This window comes from Phyllostomus discolor, chromosome 7, assembly GCF_004126475.2.
Source record: "Phyllostomus discolor isolate MPI-MPIP mPhyDis1 chromosome 7, mPhyDis1.pri.v3, whole genome shotgun sequence".
NCBI classification, from domain to species: domain Eukaryota; kingdom Metazoa; phylum Chordata; class Mammalia; order Chiroptera; family Phyllostomidae; genus Phyllostomus; species Phyllostomus discolor.
This window is the reverse complement of record NC_040909.2, coordinates 20,122,253-20,145,942: the sequence shown is the minus strand read 5'-3', so window position 1 is coordinate 20,145,942 and position 23,690 is coordinate 20,122,253. Positions and strand designations below refer to the sequence as shown.

General features: G+C 44.3%; 1 protein-coding gene and 1 long non-coding RNA gene across 5 annotated transcripts in view; one reads left to right on the top strand and one right to left on the bottom strand.

Moving 5' to 3' along the window:
• RARB (retinoic acid receptor beta) overlaps nucleotides 1–23,690 on the top strand; it is a 359,212-nt gene that overhangs the window by 265,579 nt on the left and 69,943 nt on the right. For all 4 annotated transcript variants that reach the window (XM_028517843.2, XM_028517844.2, XM_028517847.2 and 1 more), the window contains exon 3: nucleotides 1,892–2,033. In XM_028517843.2, the coding sequence (XP_028373644.1) occupies nucleotides 1,892–2,033 (142 nt within the window). The remainder of the gene's footprint in view (nucleotides 1–1,891; nucleotides 2,034–23,690) is intronic.
• Nucleotides 14,130–22,655, bottom strand: LOC118501582. The gene is made up of 3 exons (XR_004904205.1): nucleotides 21,990–22,655; nucleotides 15,791–15,882; nucleotides 14,130–15,669 (listed from the first exon to the last, which is right to left on the bottom strand). It is a non-coding gene; the product is annotated as an uncharacterized LOC118501582 (long non-coding RNA).

Sequence of the window (23,690 nt, the reverse complement as noted above, 5' to 3'; positions counted from 1 at the left end):
GGTACAAAAATAAACTGTGTTTTCTTGGAAAATGTGTGTGTCTGGGATGTGACAGCAGCAGCAAACTTCATCAACAAGATTTCCAGGCGTTTACAGTTGAAGCATGCCAGTAAAAGTATGTTTATTTAGACAGTAAAATCCTAGGGTGCCCACGTAAATATCCCAAACAATGTGTGTTACAGGAGCTTTCTTCGCTAATGCGCTTTAGCTTTGAATGTGTTTCGTTCTGGCTCCTGGAGTGTTAATGGACTACCGGGAAAGTTGAACTCAGATGGTGAGTCTTATTTGCTGCTCAGCACATGTTAGTGGGATGTTTCTTCCATTCAAGAGAATTGTCTCTGATGTAGGTAAACGTTACATCACAGTTGAGAATGTAAAACTCTTTGCTTTTAATACTCCTAACAACTTTGGGGTTTGTGCTGGGCAGTAGAAGAGAGAAAAGGCAGCAGGTACAGCCTACACTCCCTATTCATTCATCTGTGCGTTTAACAAGCCTCACCGGTTATCTGCCATCCGCAAAGCTGTGTGACAGAAACAGGGAAGACAAAGAGAGGGTCAGGAAACTGTGCCCAGGGAGCCAAAAGCCTGCTTTACTTCCTTGGTGTTTCACAAAAATCAGGACAAATTGCTTCTTTCGTCAACAGATAGTTTTGAAAGAGTTAAAAAATAGTAACTCATCCCAATGTTCAGCAAGCACACATTGAAGACTTATTTAAGTCAATAATGAGGGGATCAGCAGGGTAATAAAGCTGGTGCAGAGGAGGATATCAGAAAGATATCTAGGTAGGTGGACAGGTAGGACAGACGGATGGACAGACGGATGGAATGAAAGAAGAAAAGAATGCCGGGGTAAGAGTGCAAAGTTAGGTGCGAAACTGGTTAACGTTGTCCTACAAGGCGATCAAATAGTAACTTGGGGGAGTATATGCCAACCAAGCAGAAGTCCTCTGCGCCTATACTAGACAAATATCATTTTGTTACTTTCTAGTCATCTGCAACCCTTACAGAGTCTGGGACCAATCGGTGGTAAAGAGCAAAGCACAGAAAGTTACATTTGTCAAGAGTGTTAGATGACTCAGGTGAGTTTGTCACTCAGTGCTGCAGTGCAGTGCTGCCCACTGGAACCTTCTGCAGTTAGGAAAACGTTGTGCCCATGTGCCATGCACTGTGGTGGCCACTGGCCGTACGCGGCTGGTGCGCATTTGAAATGTAGCTAGTGAAAATGAGGCATGGAAATGTTAATTTTATTTAATTTTTATTACCTTTGATTTAAATAGTCATGTGTGATTAGTGGCTATTAGATTGGAAAGACAGCTCTAATATGCCATTAAATGGGTAGTCATTTTTCTGTTTTGTTTTCTGGATAATTTTTTCTTAAATACTTTGTAAATTACATCATATTTTAAATATTCTAACAGGAGTTAAATATGTAAAAGAACTCAGAGAAGACTCCTTTGAAAAAGGCCTAATTCTGTCTCTAATCAAATAACTTCTTTTGCAGATATGGTGCCTCTTTTATTGGGTTTCTGGAGAGTGGACTCATCAGAAACCATTCTGGCTGGCAAGGCAACTGCTTATGAAGTTAGCTTATTTGGAGGGAGCCCAACTCTGCATTTTGTTTTCCAACCGAATCAGCTTGGTATTAATTTCCTTTAGCAAGATAATAACAGTCATGTCTAGTTTTGATTAAAAGGGGCTCTCTGGTTTGCAAAAAAAAAGGGAGAACTATTAATATTTTACGAGGATTTTAAGGCTTAAATAAGTCAACGTTTCTGCTGCCATCACTTCATTATTCAGGATGAGCAATCAATGCATTGATAAGGCTGGCTGTGATTTCTCTCGAAACTCAGTCGTCTCACTCGGTTTTCTCGTCTCGCTTGCTTGCTTGCAGGGGTTTTTCCGCAGAAGTATTCAGAAGAACATGATTTACACTTGTCACCGAGATAAGAACTGTGTTATTAATAAAGTCACCAGGAACCGATGCCAGTACTGTCGACTCCAGAAGTGCTTTGAAGTGGGAATGTCCAAAGAATGTAAGTGGAGTCTTAAAATTTTTTTCCCGTTTGCCTTATCTATAAATACGGTTTGCTCAGCTTCCAAAATCGAGTCGCGCGGGACGTCAGCATGTGGAATTCAGACATGACACTAATGATATATTGCCAAGAGCAGGTGTAAACAGAGATGACATGAAAATAGAATAACTGTGGGGATTTTTCAGATAAAACTTGAGTGGCAGTTGGTGAAAAGACAGGAGTTGGGTGTCATGGATGGCAGCTTTGTATTCCAGAGCCGTTACCAACTCTGTGCATTTCAGAGCCACAAGTGACTCAAACATACCGCAAAGCCACTCAGAGACCACACTTCCCCACCTTGACAATGGAAATGAAGAGTTTTGCCTGTGTTGGTGAGAATAAAATGAGATGAGAGGCATGAATATTGACAGTAGTGATAGTTTGCCCTTTTATAGATGGGAGGAAACGTAAAGTTTTTGTTGTGGAAGAAACATGGAGACATTTGGCACATCGACATTTTTCCAAAGTTGATGTAGATTTTTTCCTCCCATCCCACCCCCTCTTCCAAACAATTACATGCTTTATTCATGCAAAAAAGAAGAATTCAGTAGATTAAAAATGAGTGGATCATAAACATCTGATCATAGGGATTTGAAATAGGCATGCTGTAGTATAGGCAGAGGACAAAAACTTCATTCTTGCATTCTCTCTTTGGTGCTTTCCAATGTGGGGAGTAAGAAATTGACAGGCAGATGGCTTGGTCCGGGCAGGCGTAAGGAAGATGTTGGGGTGTGGGCTGGTGAAGCACTTAATGGGATTGCTGTTGCTCCATTCACCCCATCCTTTGGGGACTTGGTGAAGGCCGACTGTGAGTGGGGCCCTCCACTGGCTGCTGTGAGGGGACTCTGGAGATGCCTGAGACATGACCACTGCCCTTTCCGATTGTGGGCCAAGAAGCCAGGCATCTTAGCCACAATCTTGCAGTGGGGTCTGCAGACTTATCTCACAGGTTAAGGGATCTTGGGTTTTGGAATTGGGAAAAGGTGGCCCTGGAGGCGGAGCCTGACTGGGGAGAGGAAGCCCATAAAACCATGCAGCATCGCTCTGTGGGGGCTCAGGAAGCAGTGGGCTCTCCGCTGGGAGCTATGACTTGGGGATGTTTCTTGGTGTCCTGCCCAGTGTCCTAACTGTACCCAGAGTTTAATTCGCTTTTCTGCCTCCTGGATTTCTACACTTCAGGGAAAACATCGGGGCTGGGACCAACTCAGTTGACTTAAGCCAATTAGCAATTTCTATGTCACAGCCACAGTCATGGGCTTATGGTGTGAACATGTAACAAAGTCCGGTCCGATGAGAATGAATTCAAGACTCAGCCTTATGATGCATAAAATTAAAAAATGGTGCATCAGACTTCATCCACATTAAAAATGTCTGCTTTCCAGAAGATACTGTGAAATTAATGAAGAGACAAGCCACAAGCTAGGAGAAAATATTTGTAAACATCTGATAAAGGGACTCATATCTAGACTATATAAAACCTCTAAAAATTCAGTAATAAGAAAGCAAATAGCCCAATTATGAAAAATAGCCAGTCCCCTTCAAACATGCCAAGATTGTGCAAGGCAAAGACAGACTGAGGAGCTGTTCCAGATTAAAAGAGACGTGACCACTAAGCGCAATGCATCATCTACATTGGACCCTAGATCAGAGGTAAAATAGCTATGAAGGACATCATTAGGACCGTTAGTGAAATCTGATTATGGACTATAGATTAGAATATAGCATGGCACCAACTTTACACTTCCTGACTTTGGTCGCTGGGCTATTGTGTAAGAGAATGTCCTTGTTCTCGATGTCTGCAACTAACTCTCCATGGTTCAAGGTGTGTGTGTGTGGCAAGACAGATGTTCCCTTAGCTCAGGACCCACATCCCCCCATTGATGAGAAAAGCATGATATTGACCTGAAATAGCCAGATTAGTCATAGGTTCATAGAGGCAAGCGGGACTCACAGGATGGTCATCCACTGCTCCACTTTTTGGTCTGCCATTCTGTAGACATGGATGTCACCCTGTAGTTCTGTGGGAGAATTTCAGTTCAGGGTGAAATTATAAATGAGTAAGCCAGATGTGGACTCAGGGAAAATCAGTACTTTTGCATTTATTTTGTGTGGGCTGGAGACCCATTTCCTGCTTACATTACTTAAAACCCATATCCTGCTGCTCTGTAAAAACTGGCAGCTTGGTTAGCAATTAAAAAAAATAATGTTTACACCCACAGGAAAACTCTAGTTTCAACCCTCAAGGAACCTATCACCTTAATCAGATTTAAAAATATAGAAATGGGAAGAAAATGGGATCGTTATGCCCAGGTCCACAAAAATAAATATATTTTCCATAGAAGGAAATTGAAGGGGGAGAAATAAACACTTGGAGTGTAGGGACTGAGGCTCTAATAGAATATTTTAAAAGTTGAAAGAGAAGGAAGCAGGAAAATAAGAGAATCAGTAACCATTTACATCACAATGTACGCAACTGAAAAGAACCCACGAATAATAGACTCGTGGAATGTTAGAACTGAAAAGGGATCTCAGAGATTGATTTTCACTCACCTCTCTCATTTGACATACAAGTACGCTAGGACCCAGAAAGGTGAAACGGGTTTCCCAGCAATTCCCAGCTGGCTAAAGACAGACCAAGATTACAGGGCATGCCTGCCACCTCTCCTTGTCCTGCTTTCTTTGCAAATACAAAGATTAGCAAGATTTGCGTTCAATGCTAGTCCTAGGTTGGGACAATTTGTCAGTATGTGTCAGAGTTCTTTAGATGCAAGTAAGAGAAAACCTGGCTCAAAGTGGCATAAGGTAAAAAAATAAAACAAAAAAAAATCAGCACAAGTAACAGTTCAGAGTAACACAGCAGGAACCAAGGGTTCCTGTTCCTTTTCAGGACACCGTCCCTGTTCATCTGTCACAGCTGTTTTTGCTATGTTGGTTTCGCTTCCAGGAAGATTTTCCCCAGTGCGAATAAAGAGGACTACCAAGAGCTCCAGGTCTGTAGTCTACCCAGCAACAAGAGGGAGACGCCACCAGTGCCTAGGCACCAGTTGTGATTGGCCTCACCTCGGTCACATGCCCCTCTAGGAACCCATTGCTTTGGGGGGAGGAGGAGAGCAAGGGTAGAATACAGTGATTGACTCTGTTGGGTCATGTGCCTGTCCCTGGGAGACAGGACTGAGTTTGACCTCACCGCAACCACATGGGCAGGGAGTGTGGGAAGTGTTCCTCAGTGGGAAGTCAGAAAGATGGGAGTAAAAACTTCCTTGTGTCCCCCAGGGTGGTCACACAATGCTCTTCCTGGTATATTCCCATTCTTTATGGGGCCGGGGTGGGACAGAAAAGAGGAAAGGGAGGGGGTGCAGTGGAAGGAAGAGAAAGAAAGAAACCTAAGAATCATAGTAGTAACGAACAGAAGGTGTTTCCTATGTGCCAGGCACTGACTTAAGCTCTTTAATCCCATTTGACCCTCACAGCCACCCCATGAGGTAGGTTAGTTAAAATCCTTCTCCCTGCCCCTCTTTTTGGCAGACTCGGAAGCTGGGGCCCAGATAAGTTGATTAACTTACTCAAGGTAACACAGTAAAGGGAATTGGGGCCCAGGTCGTAATATACACTGCATGCTATAAAAAAGAGCTTTGAAAACTCTTGGGTTACCTTCTCGGCTCTACTTTATTGCCAGTGGTTAATAAAACAATAATCACACTTCTTGCTCTACATGAGAGAGATAAGCCCTGGAAAATCGTGGACAAATTTAATTTTTATAGATCGAATATGGTTTCAAATGTATAGGGGGACTTACTGATAAAAGAAATCTTGTGGTGTGGCCCATCAGAAAAGCATGAGTATTTCTTCCTTCTTCTGTTCTGCAAGTGCTGGTTGGTATACCTTCTGTCTTCTGAGAGGTTTGTAAGGCTAGGGGAGCCCTTTTACCGCAGAATAGCTATTTGTCAGAGCATGGAATTTGAAAGCAGTAACAGCAAGTGAAAAAAATCGATTTTCAGCAGTGTTAAAAAGCGGTACAAAAATTTATGAAGAACTCGGGGAGGAGGCAGAGGAAGCGGAATGCCTGCGAGTTGAGTGATGAGCTTCTGCTGGTAAGGCGAGTAGCCGTGTCGGCACAGGCAGGCAGGCACCCAGGCCCTAAAGTAAAAACAAGAACTAAACAAGAGGAACGATAAATGAAGACGTAAAATTTGGGATTGTGAAGGCAATGCCTGGACGAGCTTAAGATGCAGATAAGCAGCTGATTGTCCACGATAAGGAAGGGGAGAGAAGGTGAGAGAGAGGCTGCTGCTCGGAGACTGTGGGAGTGCAGGAAGTCCGACAAAGGCCTTTGAGTCAGTTACAGAAACTCAAGTGAACAGTTCAAACTCTTAAGCCAGGGATCGCCAAAGTTTTTTTAAGGGCCTAATAGGAAATATTTTTGGCTTTCTGGGCCCTATCATCTCTTTGAATGGCTCGACTCTGATGTAGAACAAAAGCAGCCATAGGAGATATATAACAAATGGGTGTGGTTGTATTCCAATAAAACTTTATTTACAAAAGCAGGTGAAGGTCTGGGTTTATCCCAAAGACGCTAGTTTGTCTACTTCTGCTATAAGAGGCTCATCCAATGGCCAGGTACGCCAGTTACAGCTGCTCTGTGATCTCATCTCCAGCTTCCACTCTCATTCACTCATTTCCTACCAACAGACGCCCCTGCATCCAGCCACCCTGGCCCACACTTGCCCACAAGCCTCATACCTCCATATTTTTGCAGAGGCTGTTCCCTGGCACATTGGGCTTCCACCTCCTCCTCCTCCTTCAGTTGAGCCCCAGGAGCCTGCTGAAATGTTACGTCCTCTTTGATGCCTCCATTGGGCCCCACCTCACAGTCTAGGCAGAGTTGCTCACTCTTCCCCATGTCCCTGTGGTGCTTTGAACACAGCTCCATGGAGCGCAGACTTCATTAAGGTGTGATTCTACACACACTGCCTCGACTGCAAGCTCCTAAAAGGCAAGCATCAAGTCTTCCTCATTCTGTAGTCCCAGTTGGCTCCATGCTTTGCTCAGTGACATTAGATCAGTCAAGTGGTTAAATGTGGCCGTTTGGAAAGACAACCGAGTCCAGCATCTCCCTGGCTTTCCTTTCTGAAAAGCTGTCAGACACAGAACAATTCTGGGTGTGCATCTATTCAGCTCTCAGTCATGTGCTTCTTTGATCCGGGCCCAGAACAAGTAATTCAGCTTCTTTGGGTTTGTGTTTTCTACCAGGATAGGAGGAATGTCAGGGTTGACAAAGAGCCCAGGCGTGATGTGAGAATTGATGCCTTTAATCTTGTTTAGACAACAGAGTCTCTACAATCTGCTTCCTCTTGCCAGTTCCCTCCCCTGGAAGACATTAGATCCTCTACTGCATTTGCTATTGAAAACGGTTGAACTGAGCCGGCATCTTGTGTAACTGCGCACGGCAAAAGCACAGTTACGGTGGACAGGCGACATGGACAAGTGGTGGAGTTTGGGGGCTCACTCACTTTTTCGAAACAGACCTTGGCTATCAAGTTGCTCCTGGATAAAAGGAGAGGGTCCAGGGTAGGGTAGACATTGGGGTCGGGAAGCCAACAGGACAAATGGAGGATAAGAATTAGGCCAGAATTAAGACTTGTGCGCCGTGATGAAGGGATAGTAGTGGGCCCTGGATGCTTCTAACATTCGGCCAGTTCCCATGGTCCTCTGCCCTTCAAGATGCGGTGTCCCCCGCCCTGTGTCTGTAACAGAGATACTGTGCGAGATGTTGTAGCTGCTTCCCCCATTCTATTTCTTTTCTTTCTGAAAAACCAGTGGCCATTAATTCACAAAGGAACCTCTTCAGATTGCTCTTTGAGCTTATCTGTATGTGACCTGTGCCTTCACGTGGTGGGCAAAGCATGTCTTTGATTTTGTTTGAGAATGCTCTTTAGTGTTTATTTTGCAGTATTTTTTCCTATGACAGTTTCATAAGTGTATTTGTAGAATAGAGCAATTGAATAATCTCTGAATTTAAGAGTCCCTAAGCACTCATTGACACCTTCTCATTTGGGGCATATTGAGCTTAAAAATAGCTTTTTATAAAGTCTCTAAATTCCGATTTATACTTTAGACATGAACGTCCCCATGGGTCGATTGGATGGAATGAATGTGCTTTGTACAGATGCTTAGATACTTTCACGAGAGGTTTCTGTGTTGTTCCGTGTTTCTCTCATTTCCCCTTTAGTGTTCGACTTACATTAAAACAAACCTTTTGGATTAAAGGCACTTAACCTCAGTTAAAATCACTTTTGTTGGTGCACAAATTATATTGATGTGCACATTGCTTCTATGGCTGGATTTTACTGGCTTAATAATGAGGAAATTCATATTGTAGGTTGCCCTGTGTACTTGGGAAATTACATAAAAATCATCATCAGAGCACTTAATGTCTTTCTAATTTTAGTTTATTTCTTCATTTGTTCCCCAGTTGCATCCTAGCCTGGTACTCCGTTTCTGAGGTTCGCTGTGATCGTTTCGTTCTGCTCACCAGAGATGCAGCATTAACCCCCCACGTTCCCCTTCTCCCCCAAGAGCCCCCCAAAAGTAAATGAAAGGCTGGAGACTTTATATTTTTATATCTAAAAGTGTCATCAGAGCTTGAAACTAAAAATCTGCTGCCCCTTTCCACCTGCCAAACGTTAATGTTTTCCTGCATCTGTCCAGGAGATTAAAAAAAAAAATTCCACTGGGGCACTGACAGCCCAGTGATGTCACTGCCACTGTGGGACTTGAAGCCCATTAACACTCAGACTGCAGAGGAAGTATTAAAATTCCTTCAGCTTTACTAACACATTCCTCCCTGCAGCCTGTCTCACGGAGAGGGGATGCTCAGCGCATTCTCACCTTGGGAAAAGGAGAAATTTCCCTTACACAAAGGCACAGAGCAGAGGAGAGGGGGCAAAGGGCTTTGGGGTTAGCCTGAGCTGAGTTCCAATCTGACATGCTTGCTCATTGTCTTATCTTGGGCAAGGTGGTCATTTTGCTCCAAGTGGAAGGAGCCAACCTGCAACATGGGGCTTATCGTGGAAACCTGGTTCGACTGTGTTGTGCATTGGACCTCATGAGGATAGAGCATGTAGCACCGTGGTTGGCACACGGTAGGTGCTAAATAAATGAAAGCTATTCTCTCGGGTTCTTCCTCTCGTGGTGACACAGGCTCTGTCTCTGCTCGTGTTGCTGCTGCCACAGCTGGTTTTTGGGTTTTATTTTTATTTTAATGACATGAACCTCAGTCCCCTTTCAGGAGAAAAGTGACGTGTAGAGGATCTATTCATTCCAAATGGCTTATACCACCACAGTGTAGGTGTACAGCCCCAATATTAAGTCACGGCATTAAAAATAAAGCTTGAAGGCATCGTTTTCAAAATAAATATCCACCTCCCTCGGCCACTGAAACTGAGAGGCAGGTGGTTCATTTGCCCAGAGATGCTGGAACACGTGTAATCAGAGAATGGGACGGGATCCTGGTATCGTGGAACCCAACGCCGGAGGGAAAGCCGAACTGGGGTGTTAGAAAGGACGCCTGGCCCCCTTCCTGCATCTGTTAGCTCAGGGGGAGGCCACCGGGGTCTCCCGGGCAGTGCGAAACCCACACCGAATTGCCAGGAAGGTAAAATCTCCCTCCTCCCAACATCCTCCTTTGTCCCCCATTTGAAAGGAAGGCTGGGGGGACATTGGTGATAATGGGATGGTTGGTGGTCACAAAGTGTTTTGCCAGCAGCACAGCCTCCCAAGGCTTCAGGTCATCCGATGTGGCAGGTAGGACTGGTATCATGTTAGGATGTATTATGATCCTCAGTGTCCTGAGATTCAGAGATGCTAAGGACCTGCCTGAAGTCACACCGGCTTAAACCTCTGGGTCCTAATGATTCCAGTTCCCAGCACTTACAAATAGAGTTCCTGTGTGCCTTCAGCGCTAAAAAGTTTTCAGTATCTTCGCCCGCCGTTGCTCCCAAATCACATATTCTCTCATTTACATACATGATTTGACTTGATATATATACTAGTTTAATTCCGTTTTTCCCCAAGTGCAAACCCGGCACGCAGCGATGCGCAGCATAATTTTAGGGAGTATTGAATTTAACATGGAATCATATCAAATCACGCAGTAATGAAGTTATTCCCTTTTCAGTGTTCAGTCTTTTTATTACCCATGAGCAAAACCTCAGTTTGATGCCAGAACAGCCTTAATTAATACCTCCTGAACCTTCGCTAATCCCTCTTTTTCACAGAGAGAGGACAGGCAACCATACCTAGTCAACACCAAATTGCATTTATTTCAGAGATGAGCGGACTGTTTTCTTCAGTAGCCAGATAGCCCGTATGTTAGGCTTTGCAGGCCGTTCGGTGTTTGTTGCAACCGCCCGACTGTGTACCTACTGTTGTTCCATGAAAGCTTCATGGATGAGTGTGGCTTTGTTCCAATAATACTTTATTTAAAAAAAAAAAACAGGCAATCTACCTGAAAACACTGTTTATTTTTTTACCCTTTTCTTTATGGAAAGTAATGTGATTTTTTTGTAGTAGTAATATAAAATTCTCTAAATTTTATTGGAGCAAAAGAAAAATCAATGTAGACAGAAACTATAAGAGCATAGTTGTCTGAGAGTATGTGAAAAATGGTGAGGATAGTACTGGAAGAACTGACGTTCCACCAAATCTGTTTTTTATATGTTAGCTGGTCGAGTATTCTTGTATCTGAACAGAACTAGGGCAGTGTCTGGGCGAGGCTCAGCCCCCGGAGTCTCCCATAGTGCCTCCGTTGCTGTCAGTATCCCGCTGACCCGCCCTCACTCCTGCTCCCATCCTGAGCTGTAAATGACTCGAGGATGGGCAGCAGGGTCTTGCTTTTCTTGGATCCTCAGGGCTCAGTCCTGTGCCTGTACAAGGAGGGGCTGGTGAATGGGTAGAACTGTCAGGATGAGAGTCAAGCATTTAGGTGAGGTGGCGGGAACAGGAGGACCCAGGGAGACCGCCAGTTGCACTGTTTATTCCCCCTTCTGGAGGCTGGAGTGGTGGTGTTGTGGCTTGAAGCACAGACTCGAGGGGCAGCCAGGGTTCAAATGCAGCCCACCCTTTGCTGTGTGTGACCTTGGGCAGGTTATTCAGTAACGCTGTGCCTCTGGTTCCTTCTCTAATGACAGGACACACCACATACAGCTACTGGGAGGAATAAATAAGTGAATCTATAGTAGAAACTAAAGACATTTCTTAGCTAAGTGTGAGCTCTCGTTACTCTTCCTCCTGCTCTGATAATGCCCCATTCTGGTCTCCTAACGGCCTGTTTGATCATCGATATGGTCCTTAGTGACTGTACGGAACAGCTAATGCTCCTTCCGGCCCAGTGGTCCGTTTACTCAAAACAAGAGGTACTGTCAAATTTGACATTTGTCCTTGGGGGCTCAGATGCAACACCCATGGAGCAAAGTGTCAGCTCTGAGCCAGAGGACCCCATGTTGGGATTCGTGGCCCTTCACCACTCACAGAATTGCTGCCTAGTGTGTCAGCACAGACAGAGACCTGCATGGCTGGCTCAGTCGGCCCCAGCCTACCCAGGACCCTGTCCTGCTCCCCAAATGCCCCACAAACCAGCCTCGCTCAGCGTGCCCGTCGTGTGATGCGGCCTCAGGGTGCTCATGCTGTTCCCTCTGCGCTCCCTCCCCGCTCACCTTGTGAGCCATCCATCTCTCTCCCACATACTCCAACACGTTTCTCTGAATTCCTCTCACCTCTCTGCACTGTGACATGTTAGTGGTGCCTCTGTTGCGTGACTTTGAAAGTCAAACTTGTTTTTGAGCACAAGAGGTAGGCAGGTAGCAGGGTGTGTGTGTGTGTGAGGGGGGCAGGAGGGGGGAGGGAGAATACATAGTGATCTCTGCACTGGCTGTGAGCATCTTAAGGGCAGGTACAGTCTCATTCTACTCTTAATTGGTTCCCCAACTGTAAGGCCAACACCTTATTCTTGATAGAAATTTCTGGAATGAACTGGAAACAGAGTACTTTAGGAGTAGAGATTGTAAATCAGGAACTTCCATCTGATCTTCCCAAGAGTTGGGGATTTGAATTAGGTCCCATTAATATAAGGAGCCTATTTTTTGCCTTTTCAGTTTTGCCACCTTCCCTAATTGGCACCGTACGAATTCTAGCATATTACTCCTTTCATGACACGAAGTCTTGACCATGGATGGCGGACGTATCCAGGGTGAGCTTGTAGACGGGTCCTAACAGAGAGGATGTGCTTTCCCTCAAAACTGTACACACCTACGCACCTTATTTCACCAAATCTATAATTTGTTACGGTGCACTGTCGTTCATGTACCACTGTAAAGCAAGCAACGGCAGTTAAACCGAGGTGCAGTGAAGACGGTAAGACAGGCAGCGCTTTCATACAGGGAGAAACCGAGTGTCAGCCCTGGAAGAAAAGGGAGCATCTCACATTCTAGGCTGGAAATATTCTGTGTTTTCATCTTGGGCTACTTTTTTTTTTCATTCTGCTTGAAATAGACATTGATAAAACCTCAGTGCCCAAAGACAATCCCCAGCACAGAGAGTTGGCTAAATAAATATGCAAGTGCCTCTAAAATAGCTGGCAGAGAGCCTTTTGTTTGGAAACAAATGTCTCCTTGAAAATAGCAACCCGAAATTCCCTCGCAGTCCCTGTGTTCTGGGGCGATGAATGTGGCCCTTTAAGTACCTTCTCCAGTGACAGCCATTCTCTGGAAATTGCTCCATAAATCCATGCATAGAATGCAGTCTGGAATGCGCTCTTCTCGGAGTGGTTGCGAGCACTTAAACCCATCTCCTTTCCCTTTGCCCTCACAAAATATTAACTAGCACGGTTATTTCTTTCATCCTGCTCCCTTTAAAAACCAGAAAACTGGTTTTTGCTCAATTATCTGATGAGCTAGATTAATGGAGACAAGCATCCTTTTAGCACTTGAGCCAACTAGAGTGAACACCCTACTTCCTCAGGAGAAGGAATAATTTTGCCTCAAAGACACACTTAATTGTTCCAACATTTCACGGCACCAACGTAAAATACCCCCGTGATTTAAAAAAAAATTTCTGATTGCTTCATTTCCAAAATGGTTTTAAGACAGGAAGGTGGTTTTGATGTTGGAGAATGCAAATCCCCCTGTTTTTCTTTGCTTCTGGAGGCCATTTTATAACATCCCTTGGTCAGACCTGTATACCGTATTTTGATTCAGCAACATTGTTGAGACATTAAAATAGAGCTAAGGGATTTCACTGGCGTTTCAAAATGCACCCGCTTAGAAGCCAGCCATGATAAGGCTCTTCCAAAGGGAAAGATAAAAGTTGCTTCTAGTCAACTCTGTCGACTCAGGGGATTTCATGAGGACAGGAGGAGAATCAAGTGCAAACTGTAATGAGTGAAGGATTCCCACTTCGTGTGCACAAAGTGTCTGGACAAAACGCTTGAGTGATTTTACACTTAAAGCAAACTTGGCTGTGGTGCTCTTGGACTTTGAGCTCTCGGCAACGTGAAGATATTCAGGCTCGGAATTTACTTTCCACCCCCCACAAATGGATGAAGCCCCGTGAATTGTGTGAGGAAGAGAGACCTGAGGACTTCCCCGCGCTGGGTCCTGGGGCTGAGCAGGCACCGGGAGGTGGCTTTCCCCACAGTCCTCAGGAAGAGGATGGTATCCAGCTCTCAGAATGTAAGGCCCCATTTGCTTTCCCACAGAGCGCCTTGTGCATGCACGGCTCTGTGTTCCTGAATAATAATCCTGTCCACCAAATTGACATGTGGTGTTCTACTCCACCAGAAAGGCTGACATTAAAAGGACTGACAATCCCAAGTGTTGGCAGGATATGAAGCAACTGGAACTCCCTTACGTGGCTGGGGGACGTATAAGTGGAGCCAGCGTTTGGAAAACTGGGCAGCAATACTTTCTAAAGCTAAATATATCGATGCGACTCTAATTCCCCTCCTGGGAACATCCTCAAGAGAAGTGAGCTATGCATGGGCCCACCAAAAGATATGTGGAAGAATGTTCCCAGCAGCTTTATTTCCTAATAGCCCAAAGCTTGAGACAACCCATACGTCATCAGCAGCAAAGCGTAGATAAATTGTGACAAATTCAAATAACGGAATATGCATGGCCCTAAAAAACAAAGGAGCCAACTGCTGGTCAATGTGACAGTGTGGCTGAATCTCATATTCATAATGCTGAATAAAAGGACTCGGAATAAAACAGTATCCTATGTATTTCCATTTATATAAAGATTAAAAATGAGAAAAACTGATGTACATGGAAGAGGTAAGCGTGGTGGTTGACCTTAGGACTCGAAAGGGGCATGTGGGAGCCTTGTGGAGTGCTAGAGTAATGAAGTGTGTATATAACTGTGTATGCTTTGCATGTTTTAACTCAACCTAAAAGAAAAAAAAAACAGACTGGATGTGGAAGTGGTGTTGGACAGGGCCAGGCATGGCCATGCCCTCCCATGCTTGGGGAAGCCTTGTCACAGGCCAGAAGTGTAGCGTCCTCTCTTTAGACGGAGCCTCTCCCTTTTAACACATTCACATTTCTACGGGGCTATTTTTGACCTTTCTGCCTTTTGCCTTCTCATCTGATTTGGACCTGTATCACGTGCATCTTCGAATGCGTCAAGAGCAGCAGCGGCAGCAGCGATGGGATGTTATCCCGGACTCACTCTGAGTTCTCTGAGGATGGTTATGCAATACCTGTAATTGCATCAACCTGCCTAACGAGCTTTCCCTCCGGTGCCATGCCCTGCAAATTAATAGCCCATGGATCCATTTACAGCATGTTGTGTTTTGGAAAACTATTTCAAGCCATCAAATAATAAACAGCTTTAAAAAAAGATAACATAAGAATTGTTATTTTTAAATGATTAATTATCAGCAGTGTCAGTAAATTCCTCTCCGAGAGGTCATGTGGTCGAAATGGGATGTACGAACCTGCGTAGAATCGAGTTTATTAACTAGTTGACTTTCTTTTTTTTCTACAAGTAAAAAGACATCACAGCCTCATGCTGGTTCTTTCCTCAAAGCCAGTGGGACTTCAAACTAGCAAGCGCTCACACTGAGACTGATTTAGAGACGTTGACCAGAAAGTTTGGCAGAACAGACGACCTGCATTTTTTTACAGCCACGAGGGGAATTTCTCTGTGAGGCTGTTCACACTTAAAGAAAAGGTTCTGCATTTACAGAAAGCTCATTTTGATTTTTAAAAACCAACCAAAGAATTTTAAAAACATTTGGCTAATGGACTTAAGAGTCTGATGAGCGCGCCGAGTGTGCACATGCCGGGCAAGGGCTTCCGTGGGGTTCTGGTGTTCCTGGGAGAGCAAAGTCGGGCCAGACTCTGCATGTCCACAGCTGCAAAGCAGCCGCATTGTTCAGGAGAAGCACAGGTTTTTCCAGATCTCGTGTTGAGGATGAATGACTCTCAGGGTCCTTACAAAGTGAGAACTGGGAGATGTCATTTAGGACATCTTTGACAAGGTCTCGTTGTTCTTCCTTAGGACATCCTCCCATGTAGTTAAATCTCATCTGTTTTCCAAACTGGAATAAAAGGGGCATAGAAAATCGTGGTGATCATTATGACCTAGACCTCAAAAGAAGTAACTGTGGACATTGAAGAGAGTACAATAATGTTGTCATCTCAAAACAAGGGTTGGCTTACCTCCTCATTCCATTTCAAATGTTATTATTTAAGAGTTTGCTCCTTCAAATACTGTCTTTCTGGGTATCTTCTCAGCTTCTATTTGATTTTCCCTTTAAGGCAAAATCAACTATATTTTAGGACATTTATCTCTTTAGTAAGGTATACTTTCCGTATCTTAATGGTATAGACCTTAAATAGACTGTTTTATAAGTTTTGATACATACCTACATTCTTCTAACTACTTTTCCATTCAAGACATTAGAAGGGGACTATGGGAACCTTCTGGGATGGAATACTTCCATATCTTGACTGGGGTGGTGGCTGCAGTTAAGGTAGATTGTTCTGATGTCTATCACCAGAGATTAGTTTGGCCTTTGAACTTCCTATACATGGAATCCTCCAGCCTGCACTCTTGTATCTGGTGTCTTTCATTCATCATTAGGTTTGTTGGATTTTTCTGTATTGGTACATGTGTCGGTTGGCTGTTTGCTTCTGATTTTGCATACTGGCGTTTCATTTATAGAATGGCAATTCTAACCTTAGTGGATGTTTGGGTTGTTTCCAGTCTGGAGCTATGATGAATAAAACGGCCATGAACATCCTCATACATGCTTCATGCATGACGTAGACATTTACTTACCTTAGGTGTACACTCAAGAGTAGAATTATTGGGTTATAAGGACATGTGTTAACTTTTATTTTAAAAAAATGGCCAAATGTTTTCCAAAGGGGATACATCCAAGAGACTTATTTCTCTTGGATATATGACTCAAACTTGGAATTACTGGGTCATAAGGACACATGTGCTTAATTTTATTAAAACTGGCCAGCTTTCCGAAGTGGTTTACCTACCATTTCACACTCCATCAACAGTGTCTGAGAATGGTGCTTGCTCCACATCTTTGTCAGGCCTTGATAGTCTGCTCTTTTTAATGTTAGACATTCCACTCGGTATGAAGTGCTATTTCCTTGTGGTTTTCTGTGGTACCTCCATTGCTGTCCAGTTCATATGCGCCACTCAGGGGTTATGGGCCTTACAGTCTCGGGTCTTGGTAATTAAATAGGAACCCCAACTAATTGCAACTTCGGACTGAAAATTTTCCTGATGACTAATGTTAAAAATTAACCAAAACTGGATCTACTTTTAAATCAGGAAATATGCACAAAACTCTGCACAGTTTGATCGCATATTTATAAAAATACAAAGTTTGGAAGTTACAGCTCAAATTGTCTTGTTATATTCTTTTTTGAGTATATCTGTGTTTTTACTTTGTTATTTTACTTCAGTGCATATTTGTTGTATGGTAAAGAAAAGAAGAAAAGCAGCCCTGGCTGGCGTAGCTCAGTGGATTGAGCATGGGCTGTGAACCAAAGTGTCGCAGGTTCGATTCCCAGTCAGGGTACATGCCTAGGTTGCAGGCCATGACCCCCAGCAACCACACATTGATGTTTCTTTCTCTCTCTCTCTATCTCCCTCCCTTCCCTCTCTAAAAATAAATAAATAAAATCTTTAAAAAAAAAGAAAAGAAGAAAAGCTGTTTTTTTAAAAAAGCGGCCCCCCTTAGATTGATTGAGATAGAACTTTTACTTCTCTAATTGTCTAACACGTTAGGCTAAGTAACGTTGGGTATTGGCAATGCTTTAAGTAGAAATGGTCGAGAAAATAGATACCACTACTGTTTTGCATTTGTCTGTTTCCCCAGGGAGAAACAAGTCCGTTCCTATCCATTCTGACATCTTGATGTCGGAGGACAGCATCCATATTTACCTCAGTTTAATAGACCATAAACCAGGGGTCGGCAAACTTCGGTCTGTGAGCCAAACCTGGCCTGCCGCCTGTTTTTATCAATAAAAGTTTACTGGAACGCAGCCACATACATTCATTTACATATTATTTGTGGCTGCTCCCCCACTAGGACCGCAGAGCTGAGTGCTCGTGACAGAGACCGTGTAGCCCGCAAAGCCTGAAATACTTATTATCTGGCCCTTTTCAGAAGGAGTTTGCCAACCCCTGCCATAATCCATTCACTCTCTTTAAATGTTCTATTTTCATTTAAACACTGGTTATGAGAGTTTAGTTCAATGCCAAACATATGTGCAGTTTGTAACCAGACCTTCATGGCTGTCCAGTTCATATGCGCTACTCAGGGGTTATGGGCCTTACAGTCTCGGGTCTTGGTAATTCAATAGGGACCCCAGCTAATTTCAACTTTGGACTGCAAATGCACAAACAAATCCTCTCCTAGCACCACCCCCAAAATCCTTGCACGTGAGGTGCCAGAACAATGGAAGGACTTTCTTCTGGGTAGAAATGCAGCTGACTATAAAGCCATGTAATTTTTTTAAACACACACAGATGAGAACTTAAACATCCAGTAAATGGCTTTTTTTTAGGTAAAATAAGTAGAGACTGAATAAATGAGCTTCATTTTCTTGTCTAGAAATTGGTTGTGAGAGCTATTTTAGAAGAAGAGAGAAATGCTGTAAGCTGTGGCGCCAGAGTTGGGGTGTGGGGGGTCGTTTCAGCGTGACTTCCTTTTGTCTAGGTAGTCAGTTTCCATAAATCCCACATGTTATGTATAGTGAAGTGCTTTAACATTTACAGCAACTCATAACCAATTACTCTTCACTTATGCCTTTCATAAACTACCAAAGAGGAAATTAAAGTAAATAATACTTTGATGGACTAGCATGATGTCCTGGCCCATTTTAAAGATGGACTCCAGCCCTGGCTGGTGTGGCTTGGTGGGTTGAACACTGGCCTGCAAACTGAAGAGTCACCAGTTCGATCCCTGGTTGGGGTACATGCCTGAGTTGTGGACTGGGTTGGGGTCATACGAGGGGCAATCAGTCTGTGTTTCTCTCATGCATCAATGTTCCTCTCCTTCTCTTTCTCCCTCCCTTCCCTTCTCTCCAAAAATAAACAAATAAAACCTTTAAAAAAAATGAAGATGGACTCCAAGGCAGAAGAAGGGACCCTGCCCTCATTTTGTAACTTGTAATATGAAGAGGTACATTCCTACCCTTCCCACATCTAAGGGAGTTTCTGAGAACAGAAGTATGAAAAAAAACCAGAAAGTCCTTTAACAGGTCACAGCGCGTGAGAAACAGAAGACAGAACTGCAGCTACTATTGTTGTCCAAGGCTGCGGAAGAGCCTTTGTCTGGGATGCCCCCCCCTCCACCCAGGGCACTACTGTCTCCTGAAATCCACATCACCCGAGACTCCCCGCATGCACAGTGAGAGCCCCTCTGTGCACATTCCTCTCCCAGTGGAACTTCCCCGACCTACTTAGCTTTCAGACTTTGCCCATCCTAAAGATGCAGCCATCTTTCTTAGTTTCCTCCTAGAATCTAATTATACGCAACTGGAGGTGCTCCAAATATCGCCTCACACCTGATCTCGCCATGGAGGTAGCTGCTTCAGGGGTGAATCAACATGTGTACGTTGCTGCTGCAGGAGCTGACAGTTGTCTTCTAAGTTATTTCTGGTGCCTCTTACAGTTTTCAGGGTGTTTGCAAACGAAAAATGAGATCCACTACTGCTTTGGTGCTGCTGGGCTGTTATTCACGGATAAATGGAGAAGAGATTCGTGCAATAGGCATGAATATATCCTCTGTAGTTTAACATCATGCAACCTGTTAAAAAGCACTGCACTGAAAATCCCTAAGGTGAGACCTGGAGGCTAGCCATGCCCCTAGCCAGCTGAGTGACCATGTATAAACCTCTCTGGGTACTGTGCATCTGTAAAACAAAAGCACTGAGGCAGTGATTGGTAGGATCCCTTCCAGACATCACACAGTCTGAAACAATAGACCATTCCTTTAATTGGAGTTGGTAAGACTGCTTCACCGAGAATTATATTTGCTTCCAGGACGCAGTCGCAGTGCAATCTACCATAATTCATCCAGCACTGTGCTCCTCGTAAAGTTTTGAAACATATGATGTACTGGGATTGACTTTTCTCACTGCCTTTTCTTCATGGGTCACTTTTTTATGTGGAGAATCTTGGAACGTTCTCCTCGTAGCCTGTTATAAAAGAGGATCAGCATTTCAGAGACGAAATATCCAAGACACAAAGAGGCTAATTACCTTGCCCAAGAAAAGATATACAACACTTCAAGCAGAAGCGGTCAGGAGGAGAAGCTATGTGTTTGGATGAGTGATAAAGAGAAGCAAAGTTGTAAATTAATATTCTACAATTTCTAGGGGTCTAGCACGAATGTATAGATTTAACAATCGTGAGAAGACTTGTACTTCCTGTGTCCCTAGACTGTACTTGGGAAGGGAGAAACTAAGAGACTGGGTGTAGACAGCCCCTCAGAAGGCACAGGGACCCAGCATATCTATGAGTAGGTGACAATACATACACCCAACCCCACACCCCCAGTCCCAAGCAAAGCCCGCTCATTGCTGACTTCCCATCCTTAACTTGAAGTGTCCTTCACTTAGCAGGAAGGTTCTCTTTCTAATCCCATGAAAATGGAAGTTCTCCTGGGAAAGGTAGCAGGCTAAATTACTTTTAGGTTTCTTTAGATGAAAAAGTGTTGGCTCCACTGTGTCAGCACACGTGGAGGAGGAGGACAGAGGAAAAGCCGGAGGGCACTTTGGGAGGGTCTGTAGCAGCCGTGATGGAGGAATGCAGGGAAAGTCTGGCCTGGGATCAAGTCCAGCCTGGAGGCCTGGCCCTGGGGAAATGGGAGATCTTTGAATCTTCTCAGAGCCCCCCACCCCGGCATCTCTAGTCCTGAGGTGTCTCTGTCCACCCTCCTCGTCCATGTCTGTAACAGACTCTCCGATGGGTTTGGGTGTCATAGGTTATGGCCCAAGATTCTTGGCTCAGAGTTCTGTACACGGAGCAGGAGACTCAGGCTGGTCGGTCTCCAAGTTCCCGTCCAGGGCCTGGCCCCTGTGGGCACCGGATGAGGGACAGATGAACACACCATCAGAATCCGGTTTCTGGTCTGCATGTTTATGGTGCTGTCTAGAGAGTTCTCTTGGTCCCCAGCACTCATATTTAACACATGGAAATGTTTCCATGGGTGACAACTTTGCTCAAAAACCTAGGCTCAATACATCGTGGTATCATAATAACCAGGTGCCCGAATGCACTGAGGGTATCACTGGTCTCCACTGAGCTGTGCCAAGTTGTCAGAAACATTCTGTCTTTACGTGTGAGAAGCTGAGAGACGTCTGCCCAGCAGGATGGCTCTCTGCCCTTGTTCCGACTTGATTTCTGTCCCCTTGCAGGATAAACCAAATCCTTAGAAATAGGAATACTTTTTTTTTAGCTATAGGGTGGGGTGGGGCCATCACTGTTTAAAGGAAGGGTGGGATGTGTTTGTCGTAGAGCGAGTGACCCTTTTATAACCTGAGCAGTCACCTTCAGGTAGTTGGATGCTGGCAGGTATCATGTGAAGCAAGCCAGGGAGATACTATTTTCAAATCCTATTTCAAGACCTAGGACTATAAGGTTTATAGAATTAGAATGACTTGGCTACTGTCAGCACCTAGGTGGTTGTGCCAGAAAGTGTCAGTAGAACCCGGGTGTTCTGATTCTCAGGGGAGTGCGTTTATGACCGTATCATCTTGCTCTTGGGAAGGCATTTTCATCAGTCAGGGACTGTGTTTGCCCCATGTACTTTGTGCACTTCTCTAAAAAAAATCTGCTTAACGAATGCTTTTTGAACATCATGGGAAAGTAGCTTACCTATCACTTCCCTATTTGAATAAAGAATCAGCCCTTACTCACACTTTCAGAATTGAAACAGGGGAAAAAATAGCCATAAAACTTCTGCAGTGATTCTTACAAAGTCTTTTCCTCTTGCACAGGACCTATTAGTAACATGGCATAATTTTTTAAATGGCCCATTTTTAGTAATAGAAGACGGGGAAAAAAATCTCTCATTCCCATTCCCATATAAAGTACAATGTGAAAACTGCTTCTTAAAAAGGTATAGCATTACCTCCTATGGGCAATGCCTAAGGCTCATGCATTTAATTTTCTGAGGGCTTTCAGTGCTTTGCCCTCAATACAGTGGAGGTGGCTCCTTGCAGCTCGGAGGGAATTTGTTTAGAAAGTGAAGGGAATTCTTGAGGTTACCTGAGAAGCATTTTGAAGTCAGAGCTAAATGGGGCGCTGCCTTTCCCTCCCCGCCACGGGTCGCTGAGGCAAACCACAGCTTTCAGAGGAGTCGGGGCTGGGGCGCGCGCTCACCTGCCAGTTCTCATGGAGTCAGGAAGACACGCCACCAGATCAGGGTGACCTACTTCTGTAACCCCGGTTCCTGCATAAATGTTCATTTTTAAATTAACTCCTTGGAAAATCAGATCGAACAATAACAGCAGAAAGGAAAAGGGAATCAAGTACTTTTCAGGTCTCTTTCGTCAAAGTGTTGGCCAGGAAAAAAAGATCAAAAGGATGATTTAATCAGAACTTTTTTTTTTCAGTAGAAATTAGCGTGAGATTTGAAAAGTTATCCGCAGCCTCACTGTTACCACCGTCTTTCCCATCTCGATTGGAATAAAGATGAGGCTTCGAAGTAGTTTAGTACAAGTCTTTTTCTTCTAATAAATGTAAGACTTAAAACCACAGGTGAACGAACACCTTCAAAAGCTGTTCTCGGCCACTCCCTCCATGTTGAGAAGTTTTGCTTTTATGGCTCTGGGAATACAATCAGAAATTACACTTTATGTGGCACTTTGTAAATTTTCACCCTCAGAAAGTGGACTGACAAAGCTCTTCAAAAAGTCCACATACTTGTGGTGTTAAATGGGTGGGAAGAACCACTCCAAAGTCTTTCTATCATGACAATAAAGTTCCAAGGATGCTGGCTTGTCCTCTCTGTTTGGGGGTGAAACACTCCATGTTTACTTACAGGCAGAAGCAAGATAAACAATATTAAAACCTTGTGTCACTTCAACATAAGAGGCAGCCTTTTCCTCTTGCACTGGACCAGAGGGGCAGAGGGAGCCTGATGTTGAAGTAGTGGATGGGGATGGGTACAGACCAGAGGACTAAGGGTAGACATTTATGTGACACCAAATGGCCTCTGTCTCCTGTCCCCCATAGCTCGCTCCTTGAAGTCAGACATTTGGCCTCTAATTGTCTTTACAGACCCTTCAGAAAATACTTTCTGACTCATGCCTGCACGGGTTCACTCGATTATTCACATATTTCCTGAGTATTTACCATTTCGCCTTTCAACAAGAAATATTTGTGGTATGCCTGTTGCATGCCAGGTGCTGTTTTAAGGCGTGGAGAGTCAGTATTGAATGTCTCTGATGCCATGGAGCTTCTGTTTGGGGCGGGGAAGAGGGTAGACAGATGTAAGTAATAAACAACTCGATGCAATAGATCAGGTGGTCATCACAGCTTAGAACTGTGTTATAAAATATGGCAGCCAATACTTACTGGCTACTGAGCACTTGAAATATAAAGAAAAACATAAAGCAGAGCATTATGGGGCTGATGGGGGTTATTTGGTAAAGGATGGCCATGGAACATCTATCCGGCGAGGTAACATTTGGGCGAGGACATAAAGGAAGCAAGGAAGTAAACCAGGCAAATATGGGGGAAAGGGGGTTCCAGGCAGAGGAACAGCAGGTACAAAGCTCTGTGCGCTTTGCTGAGGGTTGAGTGATGACGGAAACAGACGCGATCATGGTCCATGCTCCTGGACCTTTCATTTTACAGCTCAGGTCGGCATTGAACTAGGAAGATGCACACCAAGCTGTGACAGAGAATAAGTAGGAGAAAGGATTTAGGATTGGCTGATGAGAGAAGACCTCAGCGAGGAGGTACGAAGTCTGAAAAGGAGGTGCCTACGCCTAAGGGAGGAGAGGCCATTAGAGGCAGTGGGAACAGCATAAGGGAAGGTCTTGAGGCAGGAAAAAGTCTGGTTTCTTCTGGGAACTC